At 38.3% G+C, this 25449-nt stretch overlaps 1 protein-coding gene across 1 annotated transcript in view; it reads right to left on the bottom strand.

Moving 5' to 3' along the window:
• DNAH14 (dynein axonemal heavy chain 14) overlaps positions 1-25449 on the bottom strand; it is a 440851-nt gene that overhangs the window by 209887 nt on the left and 205515 nt on the right. The window contains exons 28-29 of the mRNA XM_055583763.1: positions 12790-12877; positions 5632-5885 (exon numbers count right to left, since the gene is read on the bottom strand). Coding sequence (XP_055439738.1) covers positions 5632-5885; positions 12790-12877 — 342 coding nt within the window. The remainder of the gene's footprint in view (positions 1-5631; positions 5886-12789; positions 12878-25449) is intronic.

Here is a 25449-nt window from a genome sequence, read left to right as displayed (position 1 = left end):
TAAATAAATATAAAAATGAGTACATTTAAAACATAAGTTAAAAAGAAAATTTTAAAAATTATAAACTACCACCTTGGAAAGTCTCAGATGAAGAGAGAGAAGTCACTGTTGAAGGAAATGAATTTTTTAAATTGTAGTTGACTTACAATACTATACTAGTTTCAGGTGTACACTGCTCCATTGGTAAAGAATCTGTCTGGAATGCAGGAGATCCTGTTTCAATTCCTGGATCGGGAAGATCCTCTGGAGAAGGGATAGGCTACCCATACCAGTACTCTTGGGCTTCCCTTGTGGCTCAGCTGGTAAAGAATCCACCTGCAATGCAGGAGACCTGGGTTCGATCCTGGGTTGGAAAAATCCCCTGGAGATGGAAAAGGCTACCTACTCCAGGATTCTGGCCTGGAGAATTCCATGGAGTATACAGTCCACGGGGTCACTAAGAGTCAGACACAACTGAGTGACTTTCACTTTCATAGTAATTTGACAATTTTATAGAATATACTCCATATAAAGTTACTATTGACTGTATTCTCTTTGCTGGATATTACATCCTCATAATTTATTACTTTATATCTAGTAGTTTGTACATCTTAATCTCCATTACCTCTATTGCACTTCTCGTTGCAACCTCCTTCTGGTACCCACTAGTTTGTTCTCTGTATCTATGAATCTGTTTCTGTTTGGTTATATTTATTCATTTATTTTTTAGATTACATATATAAATGAAAATATACAGTATTTATCTTTATTTCACTAAGCCTAATATTCTCCAGGTTCATGTATATTGACGCAAATGGCAAAATTTCATTCTTTTTTATGGTTAAATTCCATTGGATGTATATAGCACATCTTCTTTATCCGTTTATCTGTGGATGGATTTATGCTGTTTCCATATCTTGGCTATTGTAAATAGTGCTTCAGTGAATGTTGGGGTGCATGTATCTTTCGAAATAGTATTTTCATTTTTTTCAGATAAATATACATGGTGTAATTGGTAGATCATTTTTAATTTTTGAGGAGCCTCCATACTGTTTTCCAGAATGGCTATACCAACTCACATTTCTATCAGTAGTGCATGAGGATTCCCATTTCTTCACATCATCACCAATGCTTGTTATTTGCTGTCTTTTTGAGAGTAGCTATTCTGGCAGGTGTGATATGATATCTCATTGTGGTTTTGATTTGCATTTCCCTCATGATTAGTGATGTTGAGCATCTTTTCATGCATCTGTTGGCCATTTGTATTTCTTTTGGAAAAACATCTGTTCAGGTCCTCTGCCCATTTTTAAGCTGGGTTGTCTTTTTTGATATTGAGTTGTGTGAGGTTTTTTCATTTAATACTTTGGATATTGACCCTTTATCAGATGTATCATTTACCAATATTTTCTCCCATTTAGTAGGCTGTTTTCTAGTTTGGTGGATGGTTTCCTTTGCTTTGCAAAAGCTTTTAAGTTTGATTAGGTCCCATTTGTTTATTTTTGCTTTTGTTTCACTTGTCTGAGGAGATATATCCAAAAAAATGCTAAAACCAATGGCAAAAAGCATACTGCCTAAGAAAGCCTTCCTCAGTGATCAATGCAAAGAAATAGAGGAAAACAACATAATGGGAAAGACTAGAGATCTCTTCAAGAAGATTAGAGATACGAAGGGAACATTTCATGCAAAGATGGGCTCTATAAAGGACAGAAATGGTATGGACCTAACAGAAGCAGAAGATATTAAGAAGAGGTGGCAAGAATACTAGAAGAACTGTACAAAAAAGATCTTCATGACCCAGATAATCATGATGGTGTGATCACTCACGTAGAGCCAGATATCCTGGAATGTGAAGTCAAGTGGGCCTTAGAAAGCATCACTACGAACAAAGCTAGTGGAGGTGATGGAATTCCAGTTGAGCTATTTCAAATCCTGTAAGATGATGCTGTGAAAGTGCTGCACCCAATATGCCAACAAATTTGGAAAACTCAGCAGTGGCCACAGGACTGGAAAAGGTCAGTTTGCATTCCAATTCCAAAGAAAGGCAATGCCAAAGAATGCTCAAACTACTGCACAATTGCACTCATCTCACATGCTAGTAAAGTAATGCTCAAAATTCTCCAAGCCAGGCTTCAGCAATACGTGAACCGTGAACTTCCTGATGTTCAAGCTGGTTTTAGAAAAGGCAGAGGAACCAGAGATCAAATTGCCAACATCTGCTGGATCATGGAAAAAGAAAGAGAGTTCCAGAAAAACATCTATTTCTGCTTTATTGACTATGCCAGAGCCTTTGACTGTGTGGATCACAATAAACTGTGGAAAATTCTGAAAGAGATGGGAATACCAGATCGCCTGACCTGCCTCTTAAGAAACCTATATGCAGGTCAGGAAGCAACAGTTAGAACTGGACATGGAACAACAGACTGGTTCCAAATAGGAAAAGGAGTACGTCAAGGCTGTATATTGTCACCCTGCTTATTTAACTTTTATGCAGAGTACATCATGAGAAACGCTGGGCTGGAAGAAGCATAAGCTGGAATCAAGATTGCCAGGAGAAATATCAACAACTTCAGATATGCAGATGACACCACCCTTATGGCAGAAAGTGAAGAAGAACTCAAAAGCCTCTTGATGAAAGTGAAAGAGGAGAGTGAAAAAGTTGGCTCTAAGCTCAACATTCAGAAAACGAAGATCATGGCATCTGGTCCCATCACTTCATGGCAAATAGATGGGGAAACAGTGGAAACAGTGTCAGACTTTATTTTTTTGGGCTCCAAAATCACTGCAGATGGTGACTGCAGCCATGAAATTAAAAGACGCTTACTCCTTGGGAGGAAAGTTATGACCAACCTAGATAGCATATTCAAAAGCAGAGATATTACTTTGCCAACAAAGGTCTGTCTAGTCAAGGCTATGGTTTTCCAGTGGTCATGTATGGATGTGAGAGTTGGACTGTGAAGAAAGCTGAGCACCAAAGAATTGATGCTTTTGAACTGTGGTACTGGAGAAGACTCTTGAGAGTCCCTTGGACTGCAAGGAGATCCAACCAGTCCATCCTAAAGAATATCAGTCCTGGGTGTTCATTAGAAGGACCGATGCTGCAGCTAGAACTCCAGTACTTTGGCCACCTGATACGAAGAGCTGACTCACTGTAAAAGACCCTGATGCTGGGAGGGATTGGGGGCAGGAGGAGAAGGGGACCACAGAGGATGAGATGGCTGGATGGCATCACCGACTTGTTGCACATGAGTTTGGGTGAACTTCGGGAGTTGGTGATGGTCAGGGAGGCCTGATGTGCTGTGATTCAAAGGGTTGCAAAGAGTCGGAGATGACTGAGTGACTGAACTGAACTGATGCTTTCTTCTGAATGTTTTATGGTTTCAGGTCATATATTTAGGTCATTATTCCATTTTGAGTTTACTTTTTGTATAAGGTGTGAGAAAATATTCTAGTTTCATTCTTTTCCATGGAGCTGTTGAGTTTTTCCAACAGCTGATGAAACTGTCTTCTTACCTGTATTCTTACCTCCTTTGTCATAGCTTAATTGACCATATTGTATGTATTTAGGAAAAGATTTTTCACTATACCTGTAGTGTATAAGTAATATTTCATAGTTTCTTTTATTAATTTTTAGGCCCAAAGCAGCTTAAGAAGCATTTTTGTCTTAATGACTTACAGTAGCTTAATTTTTTAAATTATACAAATAAATTGAAAGAAAATGTATTTATTTCATTCTTAAATAACTGGAGGGTTGTGTGTACCAGTTGTACACTGCATAATGTTTCAAACTTTGAAATGAGATTGGATCATGCCAATCTTACTTCCTGTGCCACATCAATTTTAATTCAGTGCTTGCTTTTTAACAGGGCCACTGCCAAAAACCTACCTTTGCAAAGATAAGAGGTCACTGAAAGGTTATAGCATGATCTGATATTAACACTGTAAACTGCTTCAAACTGTTAGTAGCTGGTTATCTTACTGATGTTATATATCCCTTGTTTGTTTAGTCACTAAGTCCTATCTGACTCTTCTGCAATCCCACAGACTATAGGCTGTAAGGCTCCTCTGGTTCATGGGATTTCCTAGGCAAGAACACTGGAGTGGGTTGCCATTTACCTCTCCAACAGATCTTCCTGACCCAGGGATCAAACTAGCCTCTCCTTCGTTGGCAGGCAGATTTTTTATCACTGAGTCATCAAAGAAACTCTGGTATCTTATAGTGTCCTTATAGTCTCTCAAAAGTTTAAAAAATATTACAGTTGTGAGTGCCCTATGGTGCCATGGGACACCAAGGCACACTATATGGAAGCTATACCCTTAGAATCATAGATAACTCAGAGTCTTATTATTAATAGAATCTTCTTTCTCCTAGTTTGCTTTTCTGTATATGCTCTTCCACTTTTAGTTTTCACTTTTAAAGAGAGTCAATAGAAAGTAATAATGACATGCTAAACTTTATGCAGCATGAGGGCTCACAGACATGATATATTCTTTTAGCAATTAAGAATGTACAGTTATACTTCAGCAAAACAAACATATGAATATACATACAATATAAAGTATTCTGATAAAACATAGTAGACAGTGGTGCCATTCAAATGCAACAGCTTCTTTTCACTCTATTTTCCTTAGAGTTTAAAGGAAATTGTCATACCTAAAATCAGGAAATTTGTGCTAATACAGAATTTATTAAAAAATAAAAAACTTTTCTTGAGAATCAAGGATCTTATACAGGTAAGGCAGTTGTTTTCCTATGAACAGAGGCAACTTAAGAAAAAAATTAATTCAGAAGTTTGAAACTATATTTATTATAGGAATCTTATGTTTGATTTCTTCACAAAAATCAATGGCACTATTTTTCTATACTTTCATATTTGTATATGAAATACTACATGTATATGACTATATACTTATTGCCCCTGGGTAGGAAGAAGGGCCTCCCTGTAGCTCAGCTGGTAAAGAATCCACCTGCTATGCAGGAGACTCCAGTTCAATCCCTGAGTAGGGAAGATCGGCTGGAGAAGGGATAGGCTACCCACTCAGGTATATTTGGGCTTCCCTGTTGGTTCAGCTGGTAAAGAGTCCACCTGCAATGCAGGATACCTGGGTTGGGAAGGTTCTTTGGAGAAGGGAATAGCTACCTATTCCAGTATTCTGACCTGGAGAATTCCACAGACTGTACAGTCTATGGGGGTTGCAAAGAGTCAGACACGACTGAGTGACTTGCACTTTTTAGGAGGAAGGGAGTTCTGAGTTAGAGAATTGGCTAGGAATGTCCTCTGATTTGTTTACCAGCTTGGTCTGTCCCAGAACTGACAGCACGTGGGGGAAAGAAGAGGCTTGAGGTAGAGCTTCTTTCACTACCCATTGAAAACTGCCCTCTGGCTGAATGGTAAAAGGGAAAACACAGCTAAGAGGAGTGTGGTCAGTTCGGGAAGATAAAACAAAAATAACTTAAAATGAAGGAGAAGAACAATGGAAAAGAGGAAGAAGAAAGCACAGAAATATGTACTTAAGTTAGCGGAATTTGCTTAGAATTTCTATAAATCCCAGAGAGATAAAACTCAGGTCAGACAAAATTCGAGGTAGAGAATTAACTTACCTGAGATAGGTATATGAGAAGTTATTTTAGAGTTGTAATTTCGATCTACCTACCTTGTCCACTCAAAATCATCTGCATTGAAAATACTTTTGAGTAGTAAGTCTCTCACTGTGTCTCTGCAGTGAACATACAGGGTAAGCAATGCCCCTAGTACAACTTTTGCTCGAGAGTTATGAGTATCCAGCACCACCAGCTCTGCAACCTCTTCTAGATGATGTATCATATGAGCATGGACTTTTTCCACCTCTTTTTTTGGATGAGAACTAACAAAACTTTTGATACAATCATTATAAAATATGATCTGGCTCTGAAAAAATAAGATATAAAAGTAATAATTTTGAAGCATAAATTTTATAATTGAAAATAGATATTCTCAAGAGTGGTGTGGTGTGGACTGAAGGCAGGAGGAGAAGGGGACAACAGAGGACAAGATGGTTGGATGGCATCATCGACTCAATGAACATGAGTTTGAGCGAGCTCTGGGAGATGGTGAAGGACAGGGAAGTATGGCATGCTGCAGTCCATGGGGTTGCAAAGAGTTGGACATTACTGAGCTACTGAACAACGATATGTGGTGTGTATTATGCAAGAGTCATCATATGTGTGTAAAACAGAGAGCTTACACATTTGTATACATTTGACACTTAGAGATTGAACTTTGATTAATGCTTGTGGGAGCCTTATTCTTTAATAAATGAAAACATATTTATCACCAACATTTATATTTTCTAAATTTTATATTCTTAATCTATCATCACTTAGGCTAAGTAAGAACCCAGGGACAGTAATAACGGTATCATAATTCCAAGTTTAAATTATATCTGTTTAAATTATATCTGTTTTCTGAGTGGGACTCAGAAATAGGTAAAGTTTGTAATTTTTAGGATCTTTCAGTTCAGTTCAGTTCAGTTGCTCAGTTGTGTCCGACTCTTTGCGACCCCATGAATCGCAGCACGCCAGGCCTCCCTCTCCATCACCAACTCCTGGAGTTCACTCAGACTCACGTCCATCAAGTCAGTGATGCCATCCAGCCATCTCATCCTCTGTCGTCCCCTTCTCCTCCTGTCCCCAATCCCTCCCAGCATCAGAGTCTTTTCCAATGAGTCAACTCTTCGCATGAGGTGGCCAAAGTACTGGAGTTTCAGCTTTAGCATCATTCCTTCCAAAGAAATCCCAGGGCTGATCTACTTCAGAATGGACTGGTTGGATCTCCTTGCAGTTCAAGGGACTCTCAAGAGTCTTCTCCAACACCACAGTTCAAAAGCATCAATTCTTCGGTGCTCAGCCTTCTTCACAGTCCAACTCTCACATCCATACATGACCACAGGAAAAACCATAGCCTTGACTAGACAAACCTTTGTTGGGAAAGTAATGTCTCTGCTTTTGAATATGCTATCTAGGTTGGTCATAACTTTCCTTTCAAGGAGTAAGCATCTTTTAATTTCATGGCTGCGGTCACCATCTGCAGTGATTTTGGAGCCCAGAAAAATAAAGTCTGACACTGTTTCCACTGTTTCCCCATCTATTTCCCATGAAGTGATGGGACCGGATGGATGCCATGATCTTCATTTTCTGAATGTTGAGCTTTAAGCCAACTTTTTCACTCTCCTCTTTCACTTTCATCAAGAGGCTTTTTAGTTCCTCACATAACTTCTATTATTTGATCCATCTTTTGTCACTCTTTCCATACATACCAGAGCAGTTTTAAAAAGGCTACTGGCTTAAGTCAAATTGACCTGGCATTTAATGGAGGGAGATATGTCAGGAGGTCCATAAGTTTCTGGCCTGTAATTAAGTGAATTGTGATTCCACTCACTAAGATATTATATCTATTGAAGGAATAGCATGCTGTAGGTGAAGGGATTCATTTGGGATATACAGAATTTGAAGTGCTTAAGAAATACATGGGTTTCCCAGGTGGCACTAGGGGTAAAGAACCTGCCTGTGAATGCAGGAGTCGTAAAGATGTGGGTTTTAACCCTGGGTTGGGAAGATCCCCTGGAGGAAGGCATGGTGACCCACTCCAGTATTCCCGCCTGGAGAATCCCCATGGACAGAGGAGCCCGGCAGCCTACAGTCCATGGGGTTACAAAGAGTCAGACAAGACTGAAGCTACTTAGCACTCTCAAGAAATACACAAGAGGAGCTATGAAGAAATAAATATTAGAATAATTAGCATAGAGGTAATACGTAGAATGGTGAGATTTTTTTTCTTTCCAGGGCAAGATAAGTGTACCCAGATGGGAAACTTGATGTATCAGTTAGTGTTTTGGCAGCATGCAACAGAAACTAACTCTGACTTCCCGAAAGCATCTTGTAAACCTCTAATAGCAGATTAGCTGGAGGTGAGAGCTGAGGCTTAGGAAGTGGGCAGAAGCAAGAATCTAGGCCAGGCATCAGGAACCACAGTCATGGTCATGCCGCAGAAGAGTCTGATCAAAAGTCACTGTGCTGTCACACCTGAGGTATTTATTCACAATTCACAGCCTCAGGAGAGAGCAACCAGTGGGCTGAGACCCTCTCCGAGGCTGCCTCGATGTAGGTTGAGGGAAGGTTTGGATATGGTAAATCGGACTATGAACTAGATTTTATCTATTTATTTAGCTAAACAAAGAGGACTTCTCAACCACTATAGTTTGATTAAATCTATATTGAAATTCTCTTAGTGGCTACTGCATGTAAACATTTTATTATCCCAACAGGTGTCCACTCAGAGATAGTTCCTAGTTATGTTACATATGTAGAAGTGTTTACAAGAGGAAGGGAAGTTGTAAATTTCATACCAGGATGGGAAATTTGCAGTAAGTAAGGCAGACATGGGAAAACAAAAATATGTTCAGTAAGTGAAGTTGAAATCTATCATAAAATATTTTTGGAAACAGATTACTAACTGCTTCTAATTATTAAGCATGTTTGGAAGACCAGGTGTTTGGGAAAGATCCTTTCTTAGTACAGCAGATTTGATTATTTCAGTGCCTGGTAAACTGCAGAAATGTGCATATTGATTAATTATAATTTTGTTGTCTTCATAAACAACAGCTTAAATAAGTCCTTGACTTAAGATCCGAGAGCACTTTATTAATATTCAGGCAAGTGAATGACAAAGGAGACCAATCAGATAATTAAAATTTGTGTCCATTATCCCAGGTTATTTTAATAAAGACTTGAAAATTAGGGTGGGTCAAGGTAAAGTAAAAAAATGTAATGTTATTTTAAAATTTAACAGAGAACTTCAAGGTCAAGTGTGCTTTAAAAATACTTGGTAATAGTAACTCATGGCAATATGGTTTTTACTTTCATTACTCCAGAAAAATTGCTGTCTCTGAGGTTCATGTTGACCCTAATAACTGACAGACATAATGGAGTTTTCAGACCTTTCTAGATCATTTAAAAATGATGACCACTCAACTTTTTCTAGAGAAAAATAAAACAAACAAAAATGTCCCTCTCTCCTCCCTTAGCTTCCATAATAAATCTCATAATTTCTCTTCTTTTTCTTTTTTCCCCTTCTTTTTTTTTTCTACCCATGTGCTAATCCCAAGAACCTGTGAATATGTCACCTTATGATGGAAACAGTTGATTAAGACCTTGTGACAGGGGAGTTCTAGATTTTCTGAGTGGGACCAATGTAATCATGTGTATCCTTAAAATTGGAGAACTTTCTCTGCTTCTACACAGAGGGAGATATAACTACTGAAGAATGGTCAAAGAGAGGTGACACTGGTAGCTTTGAAGATAAAGGAAGGGACTATGAATCAAAGAATTCCAGAAGATGGAAAAAAGACAAAGAAATGGATAAAGGAATACAGCCCTGCTGATACCCTGATTTCTGCCCAGTAAGTAAGACCTGTTTTGCCCAGTGATCCACTGGAGAAGGGAATGGAAAAACCACTTCAACAGTCTTGCCTTGAGAACTCCATAAACAGTATGAAAGGAAAAGAGATATGACACTCCCTGGAAGATGTACCCCCCCTCCCCAAACTCCCAGGTTGGAAAGTGTCCAATATGTTAATGGGGAAGGGCAGAGAAATAGCTTCAGAAAGAATGAAGAGGCTGGACCAAAGCAGAAATGACACTCAGTTGTGCATGTGTCTGGTGGTGAAAGTAAAGTCTGATGCTGTAAAGAACAATATTGCATAGGGACCTGGAATGTTAGGTTCATAAGTCAAGGTAGATTGGACATGGTCAAGCAGGAGATGGCAAGAGTAAACATCAACATTTTAGGAATCAGTGAACCAAAATGGACCGGAATGGGAGAATTTAATTCAGATGACCATTATACATACTACTGTGGGCAAAAATCCCTTAGAAGAAATGGAGTAGCCCTCATAGCCAACAAAAGAACCTGAAATGCAGTACTTGGGTGCAAACTCAAAAATGACAGATGATCTCGAATTATTTCCTAGACAAACCATTCAACATCAGTAATCCAAGTCTATGCCCCAACCACTAATACCAAAGAAGCCAAATGATTCTATGAATTAATATCAAAATAAAAAGATGTCCTTTTCATCACTGGGGATGGGAATGCAAAAGTAGGAAGTCAAGAGATACCTGAAGTAACAGGAAATTTTGGCCTTGGACTACAAAACGAAGCAGGGCAAAGGTTAACAGAGTTTTGCCAAGAGAACACAGTAGTCATAACAAACACCGCCTTCCAACAACACAGGAGACGACTCTACATATGGACATCACCAGATGGTCAATACTGAAATCAGATTGATTATATTCTTTGCAGCCCAAGGTGGAGAAGCTATATACAGTCAGCAAAAACAAGACTGGGAGCTGACTGTGGCTCAGATCATGAGCTCCTTATTGCAAAATTCAGGCTTAAACTGAAGAAAATAGTGAAAGCAACTAGACTATTCAGGTATGACCTAAATCAAATCTCCTATGATTATACAGTGGAAATGACAGATAGATTCAAGGGATTAGATCTGATAGACAGAGTGCCTGAAGAACTATGGACAGAGAATCATAACACTGTACAGGAGCTGGTGACCAAAACTATCCCCAATACAAAGAAATGCAAGAAGACAAAGTGATTTTCTGAGGAGACTGGAGAAATAGCTGAGAAAAGAAGAGAAAGAAAAGGCCAAGGAGAAAGGGAAAAATATTCCCAACTGAATGCAGAGTTCCAGAGAATAGCAAGGAGACATAAGAAAGCCTTATGTGAATAATGCAAAAAAAAAAAAAAAATAGAGGAAAACAATAGAATGGAAAAGACAAGAGATCACTTAAGAAAATTAGAGATACTAAGGGAACAGTTCATGCAAGGATGGGCGCAATAAAGGACAGAAATGGCAAGGATTTAATAGAAGCAGAAGAGGTTAAGAAGAAGTGGCAAGAATACACAGATGAACCATACCAAAAAATAGTATAATGGTGTGGTCACTCACCTATAGCCAGACATCCTGAAGTATGAAGTCAAGTGGGCCTTGGGAAGCATTCCTATGAACAAAGCTAGTAGAGGTGATCCAATTCCAGTTGAGCTATTTCAAATCCTGAAAGATGATGCTGTGAAAGTGCTGCACTCAATATGCCAGCAAATTTGGAAAGCTCAGCAGTGGCCACAGGACTGGAAAAGGTCAGTTTTCATTCCCATTCCTAACAAGGGCAATGCCAAATGATATTCAAACTCCCATACATCTATGCTCATTTCATATGCTAGCAAGATAATGCTCAAAATCCTTCAAGCTAGGCTTCAGTACATGAACTAAAAACTTCCAGTTGTACAATCTAGGTTTAGAAGAGGCAGAAGAACCAAAGATCAAATTGCCAACATTTGTTGGATTGTATAAAAAGCAAGGGAATTCCTAAAAAACATATACTTCTGCTTCATTGACTATACTAAAGTCTGACTGTGTGGATCACAATAAACTGTGGAAAGTTCTTAAAGAGATGGGAATACCAGACCACCTTCCCTGTCTCCTGAGAAACCTGTATGCAGGTCAAGAAGCAACAGTTAGAACCAGCCATGGAACAACAGACTGGTTAAAAATTGGAAAAGGAGTACATCAAGGCTGTATATTGTAACCCTGCTTATTTAACTTATATGCAGAGTACATCACGCAAAATGCCAGGCTGGATGAATCACAAGCTGGAATCAAGCTTGACAGGAGAAATATAAAGAACCTCAAATATACAGATGATACCATTCTAATGTCAGAAACTGAAGAGGAACTAAAGAGCCTCTTGATGAAGGTGAAGGAGGAGAGTGAAAAGCTAGCTTAAAACTCAACATTCAAAAAACTAAGATCATGGCATACAGTCCCATCACTTCATGGCAAATTGAAAGGAAAAAAGTGGAAAGAATGACAGATTTTATTTTCTTGGGCTCCAAAATCGCTGCAGTTGGTGACTGCAGCCATGAAATTAAAAGATGCTTGCTCCTTGGAAGAAAAGCTATGATCAAACTAGACAATGTATTAAAAGGCAGAGACATCACTCTGCTGACAAAGGTATGAATAGTCAAAGCTATGGTTTTTCCAGTAGTCATGTATGGATGTGAGAGTTGGACCACAAAGAAGGCTAAGCACTGAAGACTCGATGCTTTTGAACTGTGATGCTGGAGAACACTCTTCAGAGTCTCTTGGACTGCAGGGAAATCAAACCAGTCAATCCTAAAGGAAATCAACACTGACTATTCACTGGAAGTACTGAAGCTGAAGTTGAAGCTCCAATATTTTGGCCATCTGATGCAAAGAGCCAACTCACTGGAGAAGACTCTAATGCTGTGAAAGATTGAGGGTAGGAGGAGAAGGGGGCAACAGAAGATGAGATGGTTGGATAGCATCACTTGCTCAATGGACAAGTTTGAGCAAACTTGGGGAGATAGTGGAGGACTGAGGAGTCTAGTGGACTCCAGTCCATGGGGTCACAAAGATTCAGACATGACTGAACAAACAACAAAATAATTCACAGGTTATATTCCTTCAACATTTTATCCTGAACATTTCTAAAAGCATGGACAAGTTGAAGACATTATAAAATGAATACCCATATACCTATCACTATGTTCCTTAATAAACGTTAATATTTACTTTGTCAGGTATCTGTCCATTAAGTCAACCATCTCTCCATTTTATTTTTTGATGCAGTTCAGAGTTACATATATCAGTAACCTTCATAATGATTTATTTCTAAATCTTTGTTTTCTGGGCATGTAGTTACAGATTAAATACTGATACATCAAAGAAGTATTTACTTACCACAGTGAGTACCACTTGTCCTGGATGAGACAGCACCCATATGGAAAACTGTTGGTAGTACCAGTCATCAACTCCTTGACTTATAAATCTATAAGCAAAAAAAAAATTATAATATTTATATTTAATCACTGATTGTGGCCGTTTAATGATTAAGCATGATAAGATAACACAGGAATTTTCTTTTAGGCTCTCTGACTTTTCTGTTCTAATTTAGGTATATAAATAACAAAGCAGAGATAATAGAGCTTTAATTCATGCAGAATGCATATTCCTTAAATTCCTCTTTAATATCATCTGCACATTTCCAATAAAACCATTGAGTTTCTGGGATGGTGTGCATGTGTATTAAGATGCTTCAGTCTGACTCTTTGTGACTCTATGGACCATAGCCCACCAGGCTCCTCTGTCCATATGATTCTCCAGGCAAGAATACTGGACTGGGTTGCAATGCCCTCCTCCAGAGGATGTTCCTGTCCCAGGGATCTAACCTGTGTCTCGTGTCTACCTGCATTTGCAGGCAGGTTCTTTACCACTAGTGCCACCTGGGACTATATTAAACTAGGAGATGACACCTATTAGCTTTGAATTTCTAATACTACCAATGGTAAAAACAGTATTTGAAATAATTTCAACAAAATTGAATATTGGACTGAAATGATCAGGTGATTTTTAACAGTAAAGTCCTACATTTAACTTTAAAAAGTAATTATAATTTAACTTTTAAAAGTAATGAAGAGGGGAGGGTGGTCCTAAGATGGTGGAGGAATAAGACAGGGAGAACAATTTCTCCCCCACAAATTCATCAAAAGATCATTTGAATGCTGAGCAACTTCCACAAAACAACTTTCTGAATGCTGGCGAAGGACACCAGGCACCCAGAAAGGCAACCATTCTCTTCAAAAGGAGGTAGGACAAAATATAAAAGACAAAAAGAGAGACAAAAGAGTTAGGGATGGAGACCTGTCCTGGGGAGGGAGTCATGAAGGAGGATAAGTTTCCAAATAGCAGGACACCCTCTCATCAGTGGGTCTGTGGGGAGTTTTGGAATCTCAGAGGGCAACATAACTGGGAGAGAAAAAAAAAAAAAAACCCACAGAATAGGTGCCTAACTGCAACTGACAGCAGAGAAGTAGCCCAGATGCCTGTGTATGCCACCAGCTAGCGGGGGCTGGACAAGAAGGAGCAGGTTGCATGCTTAGGGTAAGGACCAGACCTGAATGCCCTGGGGACAATCTGAGGGCGCTAACATGAGATAGCAACCCAAACTGTGGGATAGCCAGAGAGAGAGAAAAAAATGAGAGAAGCTTCCTATGTAAAGCTCTAACATAAGGTGCAGCCTGGCCTGCTCACAGAACAAAGGATTGAGTGAATACCAAAGGAGAGCTAGCTGGCTGCGGACCGGCCCCTTCCCCCACCAGAAGCAGAGAGGCAGGTGAGTGACAGCCAGAGCCAGAAGGCAAGGGGTAATCTCTGCCCCAGAGATGGCGTACTCCACCAAACTGTGAGCAGGCTCCCAGTTGCTAACCATGTCTTCCTGGGATCTGGACGGTTGACATCTGCCAGGAGGGTTGCAGCCTGAGATCAGCTCCCCAGAGGAGACACACAGCACACCTGAGACAGCGCTCTCATGGCACACTTGGGAAACTGAGATGCTACGACACCACCTGGGACAGTGCGCTTGCCAAGCACCTGGTCGCCTGAGCTGCTTGGATCTGGGAAGGGCACAGAACACACGTCCAGCCAAGTCTGTGCATTTGCGGAGTACCCGAGAACATGACCCTGAGCAGCTTAGACCTGGGAAGTGCATAAAATGCAGGGCCTGCTTTGGACGGTATCCCAGCAGAGCCTGAGCAGTGTAGACTGGGAAAGCACACACCACTGTGAGCTGGAGCAAACCCAGTGTGGCCCATACACTGGGAGCACTCCCCACACACACCAATGATATTTGTTTGCAGTGTTCCTCCCTCCCCACAACACAACTGAACAAGTGAGCCTAAATAAGTGACCACCTTTGCCCCCTTATGTCAGGGCAGAAATTAGACACTGAAGAGACTTGCAGAGGAAGCCAAAATAAACAAAGAAGGGGGAACCACTCTGGAAGGGACAGGTACAACGGATTAAAACCCTGTAGTTAACATTGACTAAGCATTGGAAGGGGTCTTCTCTATAGACCTTGAGAAGAAGTATAAGCTGGAACAAGGAACTATCTGAAACTGAACTGACCCCATACTGCCCTAAACAGCTCCAGAGAAATTGCTAGATATATTTTTACTATTATCATTTTTTAATTTTAAAGTTCTTTATCACTCTTTTAATTTTCATTTTTCTAACCTACTATTACCTTGCAAAAAAAGACCCTATTTTAAAGTAAATTTCATATATATATATTTTTATAATTTTTGCGATTGATTTTGTTTTGCATTTTTAATATTGTATTACTGAGAGTCTAATTTCTACTCTAGATTTTTAATCTTTGCTTTTTGGTATTTGTTAACCATTTTGTACCTTTAAGAATCTAATCTTCAGTACCCATTTTTACTTAGGGGTGTGATTAGTGGCTTGATTGCTTTCTCCCCTTTTGACTCTCCCCTTTCTCCCCCAGGTCACCTATTATCTCCTCCCTCCCCCTTCTCTTCTCTTCTCTACTTAAATTTATGAATCTCTCTGGGTGTTCTGGGCTGTGGAGAACACTTAGGGAACTGATTACTGCCTACACTGGTCTCTCCCCTTTTGACTCCCCCTCTTTTCCTCCTGGTCACCCCATCTCCCTCCTCCTTCTTCTCTGTGTAACTCTGTGAGCCTCTCCGGGTGTTCCAGACTGTGGAGAGCAATAGAGAACTGATTACTGGCTAGATTGGTCTCTCTCCTTTTGACTCCCCCTCTTCTCCTCCTGGTCACCCCATCTCCCTCGTCCATCTTCTCTTCTTCATGTAACTCTGTGAACCTCTCTGGGTGTCCCTCACTGTGGAGAAACTTTTCACCATTAACCTAGATATTTTATCATCTGTGTTGTATGGATGGAGAAGTCTTGAGGCTACTGTAAGAATAAGACTGAAAGTCAGAGGCAAAAGGCCTAAATTCAAAACTTGAGAACACCAGAAAACTCCTGACTCCAGGGAACATTAATTGACAAGATCTCATCCAAAAGCCTCCATACCTACACTGAAACCAAGCTCCACCCGAGAGCCAACAAGTTCCAGAGTAAGACATACCACACTAATTCTCCAGCAAGGCAGGAACACAGCCCTGAGCATTAAAATACAGGTTTCCCAAAGTCACACCAAACCCATAGACATCCCAAAACTCACTACTGGACACTTCACTGCACTCCGGAGAGAAGAGATACAGCTCCACTCACCAGAATACAGACGCAAGTTTCCCTAACCAGGAAACTTTGACAAGTCACTAGTCCAACCCCACCCACAGGGAGCAAACTCCACAAACTTCCAGCCTACAGAAAGGCCACCCCAAACACAGCAATCTAAACAAATTGAAAAGGCAGAGAAATATTCAGCAGGTAAATGATAAATGCCCACCAAACCAAACAAAAGAGGAGGAGATAGGGAGTCTGCCTGAAAAAGAATTCAGAATAATGATAGTAAAGATGATCCAAAATTTTGAAAACAAAATGGGAGTTATAAATAGACTTAGAGACAAGGATTGAGTAAGATGTAAGAAATATTTAACAAGGACCTAGAAGAAATAAAAAAGAGTCAATCAATAATGAATAATGCAATAACTGAGGTCAAAAGCACTCTGGAGGGAACCAACAGTAGATTAACTGAGGCAGAAGAGAGTATAAGTGAGGTGAAAGACAGAATGGTGGAAATAAATGAAGCAGAGAGGAAAAAAGAAAAAAGAATTAAAAGAAATGAGGACAAACTCAGAGACCTCTGGGACAAAGTTAAAAGCCCCACCATTTGAATCATAGGAGTCCCAGAAGAAGAAGACAAAAAGAAGGGGCATGAGAAAATATTTGAGGAGATAAGAGTTGAAAACTTTCCTAAAATGGGGAAGGAAATAGCCACTCAAGTCCAAGAAACCCAGAGAGTCCCAAACAGGATAAACCCAAGGTGAAACACCCCCAAGACACATATTAATCAAATTAATGAAGCTCAAACACAAAGAACAAATATCAAAAGCAGCAAGGGAAAAGCAACAAAAACACACAAGGGGATTCCCATAAGGATAACAGCTGATCTTTCAGCAGAAACTCTTCAGGCCAGAGGGGAATGGCAGGACATACTTAAAGTGATGAAAGAGAAAAACCTACAACCCAGATTACTGTACCCAGCAAGGATCTCATTCAAATTTGAAGGAGAAATCAAAAGCTTTACAGACAAGCAAAAGCTGAGAGAATTCAGCACCACCAAACCGGCTCTTCAACAAATGCTAAAGGATCTTCTCTAGACAGGAAACACAGAAAAGGTTTATAAACTCGAATCCAAAACAACAAAGTAAATGGCAATGGGATCATACTTATCAATAATTACCTTAAATGTAAATGGGTTGAATGCTCCAATCAAAAGACAAAGACTGGCTGAATGGATACAAAAACAAGACCTCTATATATGTGGTACAAGAGACCCACCTCAAAACAAGGGACACATACAGACTGAAAGTGAAGGGCTGGAAAAAGATATTTCATGCAAATGGAGACCAAAAGAAAGCAGGAGTAGCAATACTCATAATCAGATAAAATAGACTTTGAAATAAAGGCCATGAAAAGAGACAAAGAAGGACACTACATAATGATCAAAGGATCAATCCAAGAAGAAGATATAATGATTATAAATATATACGCACCCAATATAGGAGCACCACAGTATGTAAGGCAAATGCTAACAAGTATGAAATGGGAAATTAACAGTAACACAATTATAGTGGGAGACTTTAATACCCCACTCACACCTATGGATAGAACAACCAAACAGAAAATTAACAAGGAAACACAAACTTTAAATGATATAATGAACCAGTTAGACCTAATTGATATCTATAGGACATTTCACCCCCAATGAATTTCACCTTTTTCTCAAGTGCACACGGAACATTCTCCAGGATAGATCACATAAATCTAGCCTTGGGCCATAAATCTAGCCTTGGTAAATTCAAAAAAACTGAAATCATTTCAAGCATCTTTTCTGATTACAATGCAGTAAGATTAGATGTCAACTACAGGAAAAAAACTATTGAAAATACAAACATATTGAGGCTAAACAACAAGCTTCTGAATAACCAACAAATCACAGAATAAATTTTTTAAAAAATCAAAATACACATAGAAACAAATGAAAATGAAAATACAACAACCCAAAACCTATGGGATTCAGGAAAAGCAGTGCTAAGGGGAAGGTTCATAGCAATACAAGCTTACCTCAAGAAACAGGAGAAAAATCAAATAAATAACCTAACTTTGCACCTAATGCAAATAGAAAAAGAAGAAATGAAGAACCCCAAGGTTATTAGAAGGAAAGAAATCTTAAAAATTAGGGCAGAAATAAATGAAAAAGAAACAAAGGAGACTATAGCAATAACCAACAAAACTAAAAGCTGGTTCTTTGAGAAGATAAATAAAATAGACAAACTATTAGCCAGACTCATCAAGAAACAAAGGGAGAAGAATCAAATCAACAAAATTAGAAATGAAAATGGAGAAATCATAACAGACAACACAGAAATACAAAGGCTCATAAGAGACTACTATCAGCAACTATATACCAATAAAATGGACAACTTGGAAGAAATGGACTAATTCTTGGAAAAGTATAACCTTCCAAAACTGAACCAGGAGGAAACAGAAAATCTTAACAGACCCATCACAAGCGTGGAAATCGAAACTATAATCAAAAATCTTCCAAACAAAAGCCCAGGACCAGACAGCTTCACAGGTGAATTCTACCAAAAATTTAGAGAAGAGCTAACACCTATCTTACTCAAACTCTTTCAGAAAACTGCAGAGGAAGGTAAACTTCCAAACTCATTCTTTGAGGCCACCATCACTGTAATACCAAAACCAGACAAAGATGCCACAAAAAAAAACAACAAAAAAAAAAACTACAGGCCAATATCACTGATGAACATAGATGCCAAAATCCTCAACAAAATTCTAGCAAACAGAATCCAACAACATAGTAAAAAAATCATACATCATGACCAAGTGGGGTTTATCCCAGGGATGCAAGGATTCTTCAATATTTGCATAATCAATTAATGTGATACATCCCATTAACAAATTGAAAGATAAAAACCATATGATTATCTTAGTAGATGCAGAGAAAGCCTTTGACAAAATTAAACCCCATTTATGATAAAACCCTCCAGAAAGCAGGCATAGAAGGAACACACCTCAACATAATAAAAGCCATATATGATAAACCCACAGCAAGCATTATCCTCAATGGTGAAAAATTGAAAGCATTACCCCTAAAGTCAGGAACAAGACAAGGGTGCCCACTCTCACCACTACTATTCAACATAGTTTTGGAAGTTTTAGCCACAGCAATCAAAGAAAAAGAAATAAAAGAAATCCAGATTGGAAAAGAAGTAAAACTCTCACTGCTTGCAGATGACATGATCTTCTACATAGAAAACCCTAAAGACACCACCAGAAAATTACTAGAGTTAATCAATGAATATAGTAAAGTTGAAGGATATAAAATTAATACAGAGAAATCCCTTGCATTCCTACACACTAACAATGAGAAAACAGAAAGAGAAACTAAGGAAACAATTCCATTCACCATTGCAACGAAAAGAATAAAATAATTAGAAATAAATCTACTTAAAGAAACAAAAGATCTATATATAGAAAACTATAAAACACTGATGAAAGAAATCAGAGGACACAAATAGGTGGAGAAATATACCATGTTCATGGATTGGAAGAATCAATATAGTGAAAATGAGTATACTACCCAAAGCAATCTATAGATTCAGTGCAATCCCTATCAAGCTACCAAGAGTATTTTTCAGAGAACTAGAACAAATAATTTCACAATTTGTATGGAAATACAAAAAAAACCTCGAATAGCCCAAGCAATCTTGAGAAAGAAGAATGGAACTGGAGGAATCAATCTGCCTGACTTCACACTGTACTACAAAGCTACAGTCATCCAGATAGTATGGCACTGGCACAAAGACAGAAATACAGATCAATGGAACAAAATAGAAAGCCCAGAGATAAATCCACGCACATATGGACACCTTGTCTTTGACAAAGGAGGCAAACATATACAATGGAGAAAAGACAATCTCTTTTAACAAGTGGTGCTGGGAAAACTGGTCAACCACTTACAAAAGAATAACTAGAACACTTTCTAACAGCATACACAAAAATAAACTCAAAATGGATTAAAGATATAAATGTAAGACCAGAAACTATAAAATTCCTAGAGGAAAACATAGGCAAAACACTCTCTGACATAAATCACAGCAGGATCCTCTATGACCCACCTCCCAGAGTAATGGAAATAAAAGCAAAAATAAACAAATGAGACCTAATTAAACTTAAACGCTTTTGCACAACAAAGGAAACTATAAGCAAGGTGAAAAGACAGCCTTCAGAATGGGAGAAAATAATAGCAACCGAAACAACTGACAAAGAATTAATCTCAAAAATATACAAGCAGCTCCTGCAGCTCAATACAGAAAAATAAACGACCCAATCAAAAAATGGGCCAAAGAACTAAACAGACATTTCTCCAAAGAAGACATACAGATGGCTAACAAACACATGAAAGGATGCTCAACATCACTCATTATCAGAGAAATGCAAATCTAAACCACAATGAGGTACCATCTCATGCCAGTCAGAATGGCTGCTATCAGAAAGTCTACAAACAATAAATGCTGGAGAGGGTGTGGATTAAAGGGAACCCTCTTACACTGTTGGTGGGAATGCAAACTAGTACAGCCACTATGGAGAACAGTGTGGAGATTCCTTAAAAAACTGGAAATAGAACTGCCATACGACCCAGCAATCCCACTGCTGGGCATACACACTGAAGAAACCAGAATTGAAAGAGACACATGTACCCCAATGTTCATTGCAGCACTGTTTACAATAGTCAGAACACAGAAGCAACCTAGATGCCCATTGGCAGACCAATGGATAAGAAAGCTGTGGTACATATACACAATGGAATATTACTCAACTATTAAAAATAATGTATTTGAATCAGTTCTAATGAGGTGGATGAAACTGGAGTCTATTATACAGAGTGAACTAAGTCAGAAAGAAAACACCAATACAGTATACTAACGCATATATATGGAATTTAGAAAGATGGTAATGACCCTATATGCGAGATAGCACAAGAGACACAGATGTAAAGAACAGACTTTTGGACTCTGTGGGAGAAGGTGAGGGTGGGATGATCTGAGAGAATAGCACTGAAACATTTATATTACCATATGTGAAACAGATTGCCAGTCCAGGTTCAATGCATGAGACAGGGTGCTCAGGGCTGGTGCACTGGGACGACCCTGAGTGATGGGATAGGGAGGGGGTTCAGAGGGGGTGTTCAGGATGGGGAACACATGTACACCCATGGCTGATTCATGTCAATGTATGGCAAAAACCACTACAATATTGTAAAGTAATTAACCTCCAATTAAAATAAATAAATTAATTTTAAAAAGTAATGAAGAAAATATAATTATGAAAAATATCCCCACATTTTAATTTAACACCACACTTATGTGCCAAGAGTACATGTTTTAATATTGTTATGGTGAGTTTCTTTTTTCATACAGAACTTCAAAGTTTCTACATGGTGAAATTCTTCAATCTTGTGCTTTATCTCTGACATCATGTCTTAGAAATTCTCAACTCTAAATTAATTTATTTTCTTCTAATGCTTAAATTACTTCATTTAAAAATTTTATCAACATTTATTAGAATATTTTAAATGAATATTCTTTAAATGTTTGCTGCATTACAGTGTCTATTTTTATTATTTTCTTATCTTTGCTGCTGAGAAGTATATTTATAATAACTTAATTATTTCAAAGTAATATCAGTGGAAAATGCACCTTTCACCAATTAAAATGACCTTTTATTTAATTTAATGGCCTTATTTTCACTGTTTCATGAAATACCTTTACTGTTTCTTTCATAACTTACTGCATTGCTGTATCTCCCAAACAGCATCTCCCAAAACAAAACATTTTTATTAACAGTTAATAAACACACTTGCATGAATATTTATGATATTTAGCTTGGGTTTTGTTAGTTCTTTGCTTTTTATTTTGATATTTATTTTTTCCATGTTTATATTTCTATGAATATACACACAAGTGCAGTATAATTTATTTCCTCCATAGTTTTGGAAATACTTATTCTAAGTTTAAAAAAATCTATCAGGAGAAAGTGGATCAAGATTTCTAACTAAATAGTCCTATCTTCATTCTGAACCATATTCCTTCAAATGAGAGAAAATACATGAAAAATTATACATATAAAGAGTTGGAAAACAAGAAAGTATGTTCTAGTGCATCAAAAACTTGAAAATTTCCTAGCAGATGGAAAAAATATTGAGATTGAACAAATGCAGGAGGGAGCCCAGGACAAATCTTTAGGTAAATTAATTAAGAGAGGGCTTTTTCAATAGGGAAACGAATGGGTCTCTGCCTCCTCCAATTCCCCTTTACCCCATCCTGAGCTGCTATTAGCCATTCAGAATGAAAATCAAGAGAAGTGTTTGGTAGAGTTCTCCTAGGTTTGGCGCTGGACAGAGAAGCAGAATGAAGCCTGAAATAACTCCACACATTTTAAAAGACTGTAGGAAAGAAAGGAGGAGAAGGAAGTACAGAGAGGAAGGAAGGAAACAAAGAAAGCTGACATTGGCATTTTTCCATAAGAAATAAAATAATGAAACAGTGCTGGGACTAGAGTGGCAGTCAAATGTCATGGGTAGCTTGTGACTGCCAGCAGAAATGAAAATCAACCTCCATACATTGAAAGAGAAGCTACTTTTCTCTTACTTACTTACTCTTCTCTCTACTCAGGACTAGGTCCTACACATTCTGCTTGTCAAGCAATACCTACAGTCTGATAGGTACAGATATTAGAAACTAATATTTGTAATTAGAAACTAATATTTGTTTGTAGGAGAAGAGGGACTTGCCAGTATAAATATGAACAGATAACCAAGAATGGTGAAACATTTTAGGGAAATTAATAACAAGAAAAAGAGCAGAAATCCTTTCCAATAGAAAAACTAAAATGAGGAAGTAAATGAAAACAAAACAAACCACAAATTTGCTAATCATGGATAATTAAAAGTGTTAGTCACTCAGTCGTGTTCAACTCTTGCCAACCCCATGGACCAGAGCCCACCAGGTTCCTCTGTCCATGGGATTCTCCAGGCAAGAGTACTGGAGTTGCATTTCCCTCTCCAGGGGGTCTTCCCAACCCAGGAAATGGATTCTTTACCATCTGAGCCACCAGGGAAGCCCAAGCATGGATAATTATTGACCTATAAATAGAGAACTAAGAGCAATGTGGAATAAAATCCTAAATAATTACAAGGTGATGAGAGGGAATTATGAATTGACTCATGCTCTTTGGGGAAAAATCAGAGATACTATAGAATTTGATTAAAATGCTTTACTAAGTATATTAAAATATTGAGTATTCACTAGGAAAAAAAGTGTAACTTTAGCACAGCTACAATAAAAGAGATTAAGAAACTCAGTCTAACAATAGTAAGTGAAAAGAAAACCCCAAACCAAAAGTCCAGTTAGAAAACAACAGGATAGCAAGCAGGAGTCCAAATGAGTTGATAATAAAAATAACTGCTTAAAGGCAGCATATCAGTAAGCAGGAAACAGCACATTCAAAAGATTACTTGAAGAGAGTTTAATTAAGGTACACTCTGCAGAGGATGAGGGCAGGGTTAAAGGAACCAGCAGGGCTTGAAGTATCACATTTTAGCAAATGGGGGTCATTGTTATCAAAGGATTGAACGAATAAGGGGAACAATATTACTGGAAACTGGTGAGGGCTGGGGACTTTGGAGAAGGGCCATTTGTCAAAAGCTGTGACTTTAGGTAAAGGAACTTAGGATTCTGTCAAAACTGTAGTAAGGCAGACAGAGAGTCTCACATTTGCCCTACCCAACTGGGAGCTAGAGGGTAAGAAGTCCATGTATATGAGCACTCATGGACATGAGCATCCCAGATGGACATAAGACCAAAAAAAAAAAAAAAAAAAAAAAAAAGGCAGAGAATGGATCTTTTGGGCATACATACTAACCAGCACTGTAAAGTACTTTAGTATTGGTAGAAAGTAAAAAAAATAAAAGCAAGAATTAAAATCCGTTCTTCATTCAAGAAATATTTACATGACACAGAAATGTTAAAAATAACATTGTGATATAAATTTTTGTGATTATGGAAACAAGCATGGCATTATTAGTATTAAATAAAAAATACTAACTGGTATAAATACTGATATTTGACTAAAAGAACACTCTACAAAGAAGTTTATGAATAACAACATAGCATCAAAATACATGATAGATATTAAAAACACAAAAGAAATTGATGAATCCACAAAAAGTAGGAAATATTTTAAGATAGCTTTCTTCAGAAATGGAGAAGGAAATGGCAACCCACTCCAGTATTCTTGCCTAGAGAATCCTGTGGGCAGAGGAGCCTGGTGGGCTGCTGTCCTAGGGTCGCACAGAGTCGGACACGACTGAAGCAACTTAGCATGCATGCATGCATCTTAGGAAATAAAGAGCCAATATATAAATAAGAAAATCGAGGAAAGTTAAACATAAGGAAATTTATTCATATAATTCATGACATCCACAAATTAAAGCCAAAAGTGCATGTGAGTTTCTCAGTAGATTCATAATACATCTGATGTAATTGCTGTTGTTGCTGTTTAGTCACTAAGTCATGTCCAACACTTTGCAACCCCATGGATGGTAGTCTGCCAGGCTCCTCTGTCCATGGAATTTCCCAGGCAAGGTGGATTCTTTACCACTGAGCCACCTGGGAAGTCCTTGATATAATTAAACATCCTTATTTATAAAAAAGAAAAAACTCTGCAAACTTGGAATAGAATAAAACACTTGACTTTGATATAGGGTATATTCCAGAAACCTAAGTATCATAAATGGTGAAACATTAGAAGCTTTCCCAATAAAATTAGAAACAAGGTAATTAAATAGTTAATTCCACTAGAGGACTGTAAGTAAAGAAAAAAGTATGGGAGACCCCTGAAGTTAATGATCACTCAAGAAAGCAGGTTTACTTAACTACAAAGTGAAGCAGGCTTGCTTAGCAACAAAACATGCAAAGAAAGTATGAGACATGCCCCCAAACAATTAAACAATGATGACATGAGACCCACATCCTGCCCAGTGAGTTCAGTAAGTTAATGGTTCCTAGGACATGCTCCTCTGCATGTACTAATGGAAAATGTGACATTATACTAAAATATGAGATGATTTACCATTTTTAGTATATACCATCCTTCTGCTGATTTGAGTAGTGCCATGATAGTCCTAGTTTGACCATGAAGGGACAAGAAAACCCCCCCATCTGATGAAAAGGAGGAGCTGATGACAGCAATGTGATGTCTAGTCAAGAATGAGAAAGAAGGTGGTCTTTCCCCTCTCTACTTTTCCTTTGATTATAAAACTG

The sequence above is a fragment of the Bubalus kerabau genome, chromosome 5 (genome assembly GCF_029407905.1).
Source record: "Bubalus kerabau isolate K-KA32 ecotype Philippines breed swamp buffalo chromosome 5, PCC_UOA_SB_1v2, whole genome shotgun sequence".
In the NCBI taxonomy this organism is placed as follows: Eukaryota; Metazoa; Chordata; class Mammalia; order Artiodactyla; family Bovidae; genus Bubalus; species Bubalus kerabau.
This window is presented reverse-complemented; position numbering and strand designations above follow the sequence as displayed.